General features: G+C 35.3%; 1 protein-coding gene across 1 annotated transcript; it reads left to right on the top strand.

Annotated features, from left to right (window-relative positions):
- The first annotated feature begins 1719 nt into the window (after positions 1–1719).
- Positions 1720–8379, top strand: LOC308702312 (uncharacterized protein). The gene is made up of 3 exons (XM_081385053.1): positions 1720–1950; positions 5808–6144; positions 7509–8379. Coding segments are annotated over exons 1-3 (360 nt in total). The 5' UTR covers positions 1720–1928; the 3' UTR covers positions 7510–8379.
- The last annotated feature ends 3467 nt before the right edge of the window (positions 8380–11846 follow it).

The raw sequence follows: 11846 nt of genomic DNA, 5'->3' as shown, positions 1-11846 counted from the left end.
CTATTTTTAATGTTTTTGAAAGAAGTCTCTTATGCTCATCACGCCTGGATTTATTTGATCAAAAATACAGAAAAAATAATATAGTGAAATATTATTAAAATTTAAAATAATGGTTTTCTATTTTACTATACGTTATATTTCTGTGATGCAAAGCTGAATTTAGTGTCACGTGATCCTTCAGAAAACTTTATAATATTCTGATTTATTATCAAATGTTAGAAATGGTGCTTAATATTTATTTTATAACCTGTGATACTTTTTTTCAGGATTTTTGATTATTAAAAAGTTGTTTTAAAAAAGTCTTCACTATCACTTTTTATATATTTAACACATCCTTGCTGAATATTCCTGTTTCTTTTTTTTCTGTATTTTTGATCAAATAAATCCAGGCTTGTAGAGCATAATAATCAAAAACATTAAAAATAGTAATGGGTCCAGACTTTTACCGGTACTGTATGTACATATTAATCAAACTTTATCTAAGGTAATCTCTTTTTTGTTTAATGAAGATGTTATTGTTGTTGTTGTTGTTGTTATTTTGCTGTTTTATTCAATTTATTCACAGTTCCAGAATCACACTTAAGTAGATGAGCATATGTGCTTTATATTGCATTGCTACCTTAAATATGTTATACACAAATCAAGTGGAAGAGAAAAACACGATCGCTACTGAGCAGAAAAAAAATATATAAACTGATATTATTGGCGTAATGTCAGGAATCTAATCAGCAGCAGAATTTAGAAGATAGACCCATAGATATGAGATCCTTTATTTGAAACATTTAAAAATATTGTAGTGTGTTGGCTTTTTAACTTAGAATACAGACGTCTTGTCTTTTAATTTTGTAGCTTTTTTACTAGTCAGCTATGTCATTCATTGTACGCGCAAATTCAAAGCGTCGCGTCTGGGCACGTTAATGACGCTCGCGCTCTTTTAAACTCGTAATAAAGCGGTGAATGATTTTTCCAGAAATGACGCTGATCTACAGTACAAGTTTATATTTAGAATACATTGCAATCACTCCAAAATAGATGACGACAACTCACACACCTGCATTTTGAGCAGTGCTTCTTTGTGTGCTTATTAGGCTTTTGCCTCGCAGCACCTGATGGATGCGTTCGTTACACATACCTGTACTTTCAGAAGCCGGCACCCGCTTTGTAACGGACACATTCATTGGTTTAACTGCAGTAATGTAACAGTCTATGGTTAAGATAAACATCGTCACTATTTTTAGTTAACTAATAAATATTGAAATAAATTGTAGATAGGACTTTTTTTTTTTTTTGTCCCTCTGTCTGGGCCCCATCCCGCCAATCGGGCCCTAGGCACGTGCCTAGTTTGCCTTTGCGTTAATCCGGCTCTGCGTCTAGGATTCAGGGACACATAACATAAAAGATCGACAACGAAGTGCGTGACAAAAAAAAATATATTTATTATAACTCAAACAACTCACAAATTAACCGAACAATAAGAGACGGGGAGCTCAGCAACAAAGGGAAAGGAAATACAACCCACAGCTGAGACTCCCCGCTCCTAACTCAAGTTCAAAACGGTAAACAAAAGGCAAAAACGGCGTTGAGCGGCTTCCTCTCCCAAGGCCACCTCCTTCCGTTTTATCTCCGGTCCTTCCCCAGCACCACCAATCAAAACTAAGGAAAACGGAAACAAAACAACATTAACATAATTAACATAATAAACCTTAATTAGAGGACTCCAGGCCAGGCGTTCGCGATACGCGCGTAACAGAGTCCATAATACAAGTGGATTGTAACTCATGTACGTAAGACAGTTGGTCGGAAGTGATTTTTCGCATGGATTACCGTCACGCTCACTGTGTGTGGCTTTTAAAGCGTCTTTAGGACTCGCAGAGATGGATTACTTTCCTTACAATCTTGTGATATAATATCTGTAGTAAGAAAGTAAAATGCATCTGGGACAGCTTGAGGGTGAGTAAAATAAGAGAGAATTTTATTTTTGGGTGAACTATCCCCTTAACATTCATTTGCTGTTGGTATGCTAATCCAAGATCAGCATAGACGAATAAGAATAAAGTGCAACCTCTTGTGAACTGTGTTTGTTTTAATCTAGAGGAAATTAAAATATTTGCTAGTTTATATTAAAATAAAATAAATCAGGTGTCTGAAGATCAAGATCCCAGTCATTCAAAGGTGATGTGTCTGAACAAAGTATGATTATTGTCTGACAGGGACAGTGGATCTCTGGTACTATCACTCCATCCTCTGTGTCAGCATCAGAATTTTGTTTATGGAAAAGTTGCTCCACTCCCTGGAAAATGAGAGAGGAAATGTATTATAATCTAACAATACAAACTACTTTGAACTCCCACATACAGTAACAAGTTGCAGATTTAAAATATTTTTTCCAAACAAATTATATAAATGTTTTAAGTACTTTAATTTTACAGTACTAGCTTAAATATTTACCTCGGGAGTCATGAAGCATTTATCATCTGTAATACTGTTGTGTAACCAGTAGATGGCTGTATAGCCCTATATATAAACATATATCCATGGCTGTGTATTCCCCAGTTGCTGGATGTTTTCAGTTATAATTACTTGCATGTATTAAGGTTTTAATTTGGACATATATTTATTATTAAAGACTATTAAAGATTAAGCATTTTTCTCAGAAATGTTCATTTGAAGTGCAATTTTTGGCATTATTATTAGTCAAATATGGACACAGAAAAAGCATTTACTCATACTAGCTACATATAATAGCTTTATCTATCAGTCATCTTTATCACACAAAAGTAATCAGAATAAATAATTTCTAAATAATTAAATAATTTTCAAGATTCAAAATAATTGAGTGTTTATTATTATGAACAGAGACGTGTTCTGTGGTCAAGTCGTTTCTCTCCTCTTTCAAAAACTCTGCATCGCAAATTAATCAGCAATTGAGACATTCAGGTTTAAATAGCTTTATTGGCATGGTAAAAAAAAAAGGCTTTACATTGCCAAAGTTGAATCAGGCAGTGATTGACAGCGCTCTGGTCCTTTGGCATCGGTCATTGACTGATACAGTACTTTTTGTACTGTAGGCTACAGTACAGATACTGTACATTACTCTAGCCCAATGTTGGTTTGGGGGGCTGGGGGGAAATATGATCTAATCGAAGACTGTAACCGAATGTAGATAAACAAATCATGTAATTATTGGACTAAGTTAAATCAAGACAACACAGCTGTATAATGTTATGGGCTCTCACTGAGCTCTAAAATGCCTCTCCACCTGAAAAAAGCCAGTAGGCTACTGTATTATAAATAGTATTAGTATAGTATTGATTAAAAATAAATAAATCTGACTTACCACGAATAGGCTATCCAGTATCCTGATAGCGACGATGGCTAATGATAATGATAATGATTCGTCTGTAGGCTACTATTCCTTCTATAAGAAATCATCTCAACAATATAAAAATACAAAAAAATACAGATATAAACTTAATATCATTAAAATGAAATAGAAAGCTGCGCTTACAGACGCTCACATCCACACATAAACACAGCACTGACGTCTTCACTTCCAGGTGAAGAAGCTGTCAATCAAAAACTCAGTAGCCAATAAGAGCACACTGCTACTAGCCCCGCCCCCACGAGAGAAATGTGTCAGAACAGCAAACGAAAACTCCGGGAGCGTAAACGAAAACTTCAGAAGCGTAAGCGAAAACTTCAAAAGCGTAAATGAAAACTCTGGAAGCGCATTTGTAAGTTCAGACCAGCGAACGCAATATGAGAAATAGTTAGCAAAACATGCAGTGTATTAAAAACGAAGTCAAAAAATTTGCCTGCGATTTATTCTTTTTCAGTTTCAAAGATATTTTATTCAGTTTCAATTTATATTTTAATTAGTTTCTTGAAAAGTTACGTTCATTATTATTGGAACAAAATTAATTCCATATAATTGGATAAACGTGTCACGAGATGCACACAAAAAAAGGTAAGATCCATGTGCAGTTTAATGGGGTTATCCATAATCATAAACCAGCCAGGCAAAAAGTCAAAATCCATACAAAGACAGTCCAAAAACAAGAAACAAAACAGGAATGGAACTCAGAAGTGCAATCAGACATCAAACAAGGAACCCATGACAATAACTGAAACAGCAGGGTATAAATAGACAGATACAAACAATGTGAGTGGGAACAGCTGTGTGCAATGATCAGTGATGAGTTCAGACAAAGGATTATGGGAAATGCAGTTCATGAAGTAGTGGCGACGGTATGGGAAAGATGTCCTCTAGTCTAGTGGACACCAACCATATGTGTGGATCTGTAAAAAAAATCTCCAGCAGAGTTGACATATAAACAGTAAATCTATACGAATAAAAACATCCAAGATTACAGTTTTTTTCGATTGCTAAACGACAGTGAGCACAACTGGAGCTACATGTGCAAAACTCTAACTACAGTCTGCACTACCAACAGTCACCTGAGCTAAACAGTTCACATCACCTGCAAAACTCACTCCAAGCAACACAACTCTTAACACATGGCTCAAAACAGGCTCAGTGCAGCCAAACACTATACACAACCCTCACTGAGATAACACACACTGTCACTCAGAACACACTGAGAGGAAAAACACTAGCATCAAACACCAATACAGAAAATACAAACTTTTCATCTTTACAGTTTGAACAATTTCAGTGACAATTTCAGAAAGTAATATTTTCTTCAAAGAAAAGAGTGACATTCTTTCACATGATTTATTTAAATTTTTAGAACATAACAATTCTTTAAGGTAAATGAAAATTAGCAGTTTGCTTCAATAGTCTGTAGTCATTTACGGAATTACAGTAATGAGAAAAAAAAAGGTAGAAACTAAAAGTACATACTGTAATTCGAATAAATAATTGAGGGGCTAATCCTGCCTCTCTCTAGCATCAGGCCACAGGTTTTCATCAACATCACATCTAATGTTCTCTCTTGCCATGCACCTGGGGAAGAACCTTCTGGAGTGCCTTATCCATCCCTGGCAGTCCTCTGGACTCGTGTCCTCATATCCGGCACGCAGGGCTTCCAAAAGAGACCTTTGGTCATGTGGGTGGTGACCAAACACTTTCCACCTTCACCCATACAGAAAAACAATATATTGAAATGTATATATGTGGCATATATTCCAAATACATTGAAATATATTTGCATTGTTGGTCACTTATATTTATCATTTTGAAATATATTCTGAAATATAACAAAAATATATGATGTTACAGTAAGTGTGAAATATATTTACATATATTTAACTAAAATACATTTATTGGGTCAATTTTGAATATTTGCATATATTCCAAAAATATATTTCAAATATATTTATTTTGTGTATGGGAGCCTTTCAGCTGAGATTGCAATCAGCAGTGTCTGAAAGGCACAAGGCTGAAATCTATTCTGTCTTGAGTGTGTGGTTCACAGTTTTGACAGCAGTGTGTTAGCATTTGAACAAAGTGCTGTAAATCCACAGTGTTGTGCAGGTTGTGGTTAAAGTCATGGGATAAGTGTGTAGAGTTTTGAAAACTGTGTTCAAGCAATGAAAAACGAACTAGAGTTTGGTCCACATGAACTGCTGCTGTGCAGACTGTAGTTAGAGTTTTGCACATGTGACTCCAGTTGTGCCCACTGTCGTTTAGCAATCGAAAAAAACTGTAACTTGATATTTAGCAACTTTGCAGTTAATTTTGTTTCTATTGAATTTGTCAAGATCCAGGAATTGAATACGCACAACTACACATGTGGAGTTTTCTCCTCTAAAGATCCTCCAGCATCTGTTGGTTTGTGTTTCAGGTGTTTCTGCTGCTGAACGAGATGAAATGAGGAGAAAGACAGTGAAAGAGGGACAATCTGTCACTTTAGATCCTAGTGTAAGAAACCCAGATGATTTGATGAAATGGTATTTTAAAGACATTCCCATCGCTGAAATCACTGAAGATCAGAGTAAGATCTATACAGAAGTTCAGTGTAATGATGATACTGAGAGATTCAGAGACAGACTGGAGCTGAATCAGACTGGATCTCTGATCATCACAAACACCAGAAACACAGACTTTGGACTCTATAAACTACAGATGAGCAGCTGCAGATTCAGGATCATCAGGAGCTTCTGTGTTTGTGTCACTGCATGGTGAGTCTCATTTGCTCTGTAGTAACTTTGTGCCGGCCCAGATCTGGCACATGTGGAAAGAAGATCTGAGTGGAATGATGGCACTTGGGTGGACCGCTCCTGTTGGCCAGATCTGGGCCACAAGTAGGCCATAGCAATGCCACATGTCAGCCAAGAGCAAAGACATAAAATTACTGGACCTTATCTGAGCCACAACATCTTTCTATATTATCAATCTCAGCATTAACAAGCCTGTTAACATGCAGAATCACTGAACACAAGAAATGTGTGTGTGTGTGTGTGTGTGTGTGTGTGTGTGTGTGTGTGTGTGTGTGTGTGTGTGTGTGTGTGTGTGTGTGTGTGTGTGTGTGTGTGTGTGTGTGTGTGTGTGTGTGTGTGTGTGTGTGTGTTGTCTGATGGGTAGTTTTAGGGATAGGGATATGTCTATGCAGAGTACCCACAAAAATATAGCAAACCAGACGTATCTGTGTGTGTGAGATAATTTCATTATTTCAAAGGAGACCAGGTGAAAACACAGATGAGGTAAAACAATTCACTGATATGTCTTTGTAGAAATCTTATGAGATTCTCAGGAGAGTGCAACAAAACTCCATTCATTTTATCTGTTGGGAAATTGATAACTTATAAAGCCTTAAAATACAGCCCTACTGTGAGCTACGAGTATTCATCGATAATATTTGCTTATGTTGAAGCCATCAACCTGCATTATTTCAACCTACACTCTAAAAACTGCTGGGTTGTGTTAACCCAATTTTGGGTCAAATATGGTCTCACCCAAAAAATGGACAAAAATGCAATTTAAAAATGGACAAATTGCATTGGTTACATTAAAAATGAAAACAAACGACTGGGTTTGTCCATATTTAAATTAAATTTTTAACCCAACGTTGGGTGAGACCATATTTGACCCAAAATTGGGTCAACACAACCCAGCAGTTTTTAGAGTGTATTTTAAAATATAATCATGTTTAACTGCGGAATTTGTTATGGTAAAACTACATTACCCATGATGCTGTACAGAAAATATTCCACCAATCAGGGAGTGGAAACAAGCCAAACGTGCCAAAAGATCTCTTTAGCTCCGCCCACTTCCATGAAGCAATTGCTGTAATCGAGTCGATCTCCATACGCTCTCAAATACTTCAATATTTGAATATACTGTATAAAAGCATTTCTGCTCTTCTGCTGTAAACTTTCCCATGAATGAATGGCGTTTCCATCAAAATGATCCCGATGTGAAATAAACATTCCAGACTGAATATTATTCACTGATTGATGGAAGATGTGCTGATCTCATGAGTTTCTGTGACAGTTACTGCTGTTTATTTCTCTCTCTTTAACATCCTGCAATTTATTGTTTCCAGACGGAGAAAGATCATGTGATCCAAGAGAATCCCAACAGGATCATTGTGAATCTGCAACATTATTCCCATTGAGGAGAATCAGCAAAAACACACTTCAGCTGTTCAGCTTTAACCTGAAATACTTTACATGTTCATCATAAAACACTATTTACATGTTATGGCAATGTTAACCTGTTACTGGAAGCACATATAATTTAGATGAACATTATCTGATAGTTTCAGCTTATAAACCTGGAATAGATTAACATTTATCATTGATCATGCTTATTATAATAAGTGCCTTGTTTGAGACGATGGATTAGGTGTTTGTTGAAGGTTGAGAAGGAGTTCAGTGTTTCTGGAGTGAAGATTCTGATAGAGACTCATTATAATGGAAACACTCGGCGGCGCTTATTCACTGTAGTTACTTCATTATTATTCACTTCAACAATAACCTACTTATTATCTTGATACATCCATAGAACAAATGCTTTGTGATATTTAGGAAGATGGAAACACTCAAATCAACATTTAACACTCAATGACAACTTAAACCTTTAAGACAAACCGACATGAGCTCTCGGCACAGTCAACATCATTATTTCATTTACAAATGTATTAAATGCACAAATATGAAGAAGATTTGCACTACACATCTTGTACTGTCAGTTTTTACTTGACTTGTTATCAATGTACTGTATTTGCATAAAACAATGTGTAAAGTGTATAAAAACGTGTGTGTTGTGATTCAGGCAGAGCTGGTTTATTTAGTTCATTACAACTCACAATCTGAAATGTCACTTTTGCTCTTATTTGCATGTTTGTACTGTAAGCTTTTAATAACATAATGTGAATAAATGCAACATTTTAAATAAACTATTTCATTTTTATGAATTATCATTATTTAAGCAATTTATATTTTCAGTGAAAAGATTGTGCTAGTCTTGTTTTATATCATTAATATACTCTTACAGTTGTTTCTCATTTTTTAAATTATGTTTTTTTTGTCTGTGTTCATTTTAATTTAAAATTTTAGTCATTTTTATTTTGTAATTTGTATATATACTTTTAAATATGCCTAGTTTTATTCGTTTTATTTATACATGCATACAGTTTTAGTACTTCAACATAAACTAAACAAAATGATGCCTGATCAAAAATAAGTTCATTATTATTATTATTATTATTATTATTATTATATTTCAGTATATACACTACACTCAACACTGAACTACACACACACACACAAAAAAAAAATTAAATGACACAATCACATGATCATGGTTCTCTGATGTCAGTTGATGGTCACATGACGTGCAAAACATCAAATATTTAATATTTATAAATTATTTTTGTTGAGCTTTATATACATTTTCTGTGATTATAATGTAAAAAGGACAATTTTACCATAAAATAAATGATTTGATTATTGTAAGAATTATTTTATTTTTTCTAATCTTTATGTCTTAAATTCTTAGAAACGTTCAAACCCTGAAGCTTTTCTTCACATTATTACTGTTTCATATTTGACACAGTGTGTGATTTAAGACTGTAAATATGAGAGACTTTAACAATCACTTCTGGAACAATCTAGAAACACACTTTAAAAACATATTCACATTGTGTCAACTTCAACTTTTCTGGAGAAAACTTTTATTGCTGAAATTATCTGCAAGTTTCAGGTATCAGAGTTTTGATTTTGTTTTCTGTTTATTTCTATTTACAATATTACTATATTACAGTATTATCTGTAAACAATATTATCTGATCATTTTATTTTTCTGAATGAATGTTTAAAGTAATTTTACCTCTCTGATCAGCTATTATAATTTGACATATATTATTATTTCTCTGTCACTTTATTTGGATAAATATTTGACTCTTTTTGGATCACATATAGCTTATATTATGTGCAGTCTACATGATGGTCAAACAGCATCAGTGTTTAATGATGAATCTACAGTTCCTCAAACTCACCGCTAGAGGTCATCACACATCACAGATTACATCACAATATTTACTCTGACACTACTCAGATCAGACTACATCTAAACACAACTTATATAAAATATATAAACCACAAACAAGAGTATATAATAAGAATAATACGATTAAACAAAGTTCAATTTGAAGCAAATTATATTTGAATATCATATAAAAGTGATTTATTGTGATTTATTTTTCCATAGAAAAATCACACATTGATTTTTATAAACTTGATAATTCCATTTGCATCTGATTAAAACTCTGAGATATGTCACAATGTTTATGATATCAGTTTCTTGATCTTCTGGATCTGATGTCATAAAGCAGAACAGCGACAGTAGCCACGCCCACCAGAGCAGAGAGGACCAATCGGATCACAGCTTCAGTAGGACCACAGCAATGAACATGGACTTCTGAGAGAGAAAAAAGCAATGATACAATATGATTGTGATATTCAACAAGCTGGCTTTGTTTGGAAAATAAAAATACAGATTCTCTCAATATGTTGAAAATAAAATCCATGATGTTAATGGATAAAAATAAAATTAAAACAGGCATTATACGATTTTTTTCTATAAAAATGCGGTATATTTTTTTCTATAAAATCTACTTAACTACAGTAACGTGAGTAGTTGTAATGTGTTACTTCACACCCCTGCAAATTACATGCAACATTAATTTATTTAACTTACACTATGTTGTGTTGAGAAGTTTACAATATGTGGTGTTCAATTCATAGTAATTGCGTACTATGACACATGTAATGTGGAACTGCACCACTAGGGGCTCTAGTGGTAAATTGTAGAGTAATGCAGAAAAAAGAAAGAATAAAGTTGGAATATTAGGCCCTGTCCCAAATGCCAAACGCAAATGGCGCACTTCATGTGGACTTTCGGTCTTGTGGACTTAAATTGCGCGTGCTCGCTGAGTCTACGAGTCCGTAGGCCGTCCCATTCAGCCTTTTACCGCTCTGAGGTGTGCTCAGCAGCGCCCCCTTTGTACCCTTGAAGCGGTCTTCCACGAAGCGCGCATAGATGCAGGCTCCACACACTTTAACTACCCAGGAATCCTTGAGAAAGGCCAATCAGACAACAGATGGGAGGAGATTTCGCTCACGGACAATTGTTAATATGGCTGAGAAGAAAATGTTATGGTTTTTATGTCCTAGATGTACATTTTACCAGTTGTTACCTACAGTTTATACAAACATTATGGTCATCGAGCAGTGGTTGATGTCTCAAACATAATAACAGTGCATTGAATAATACGATCACATTATGATTCATTAAATAAATAGAACCGAATGGCAGGGCTTTACTGAGTCATATGTAAACATAGTATGAATATTGAAACCTGTAAATTCATCTGAAACTCATGCACATTTTCATTATGTGTTAAAATTGTAATCTTAGTTCAAATGGAACATTATGTATTATTATGTACAACTGTATACATCATTTAAATAAGCATGATGACTGTCTAATGCCCAGGTGATATGCACAATATCAAAATGTAGAACTGTAAAATTAGGCTGTGTAGTGGACATGGAGATAAAACGTCGGAGCGCAAAAACGTGATTTCTCCTGTCCAACAACAACCAGACCGTTATTTCCGGCGTGACGATCGAGTCTGTCCCAAAAATACCTCTCAATGCGCCCTCGTGGACTCGCGCCAAGGGCCTTATAAGTCTGCACTACATGACGTCACCAAAGTGTGGACTCTGAGGAAGTCCACAAGTCCGGAGTGTGCCATTTGGTACAGGGCCATTGTTGTACACCGCATGGAGTGTGTTCAGTGAAAGATATGACATGAAATCAGGTCACGTAAGTTCCTGAACAGAAAAAACGGGATACGCTTAATCTTGTGTACGCAAGGCTCAGACGTAATTTCGTTTGCACGTATTTTGGTTGCACAAAATTTGTTTTGCACTAATGAGTTGTTCCACAAGGTGTCAACACTGGCCTGTTGTTTCACAGTAGAAAAACGAAAGTAGAGACAGAACAACAACAACAAAATACCAGAGACGACAATAAGTGCTTGTGTGAGGAGGTTATGAGAGCCGCAACTTTAGCTTAAAAGAATACAAGACATTTTTATCGGTCATAACTTCTGGAGAAAAATAGCGCAGACACTGGGCAAAGATGAAACTTTCTAGAGCGTATGTGTTGTTCGCACATGCTATCAAATGGAGTATAGTTTGAAAGGATGTGTTTGACTGTACACACACACACAAAAAAACTAAGTTTGGGCTTTAGCCTCAAAGATCGCTCTACAGGACAATTAGGCCCTGTCCCAAATGGCACCCTAAGCCCTCGCGGTCTTCCTCTGAGTCCACACTTTCATGACATAACGCCGCTTTGACAGTCGGGTAAG

Source organism: Scardinius erythrophthalmus (genome assembly GCF_964197995.2).
Source record: "Scardinius erythrophthalmus genome assembly, chromosome: 14".
Classification (NCBI taxonomy): domain Eukaryota; kingdom Metazoa; phylum Chordata; class Actinopteri; order Cypriniformes; family Leuciscidae; genus Scardinius; species Scardinius erythrophthalmus.
Note: the sequence above shows the minus strand (reverse complement) of the source record. Positions and strands in the feature narration are given on the sequence as shown.

What these genes read in the sequence shown, in the direction of transcription:
- LOC308702312 (XM_081385053.1), top strand. Translation starts at nt 1,929, where the DNA reads ATGCATCTGGGACAGCTTGAGG. An exon ending in GCATCTGGGACAGCTTGAGG is followed by an intron (nt 1,951 to 5,807) that starts GTGAGTAAAATA and finishes TTTGTGTTTCAG; the next exon opens with GTGTTTCTGCTGCTGAACGA.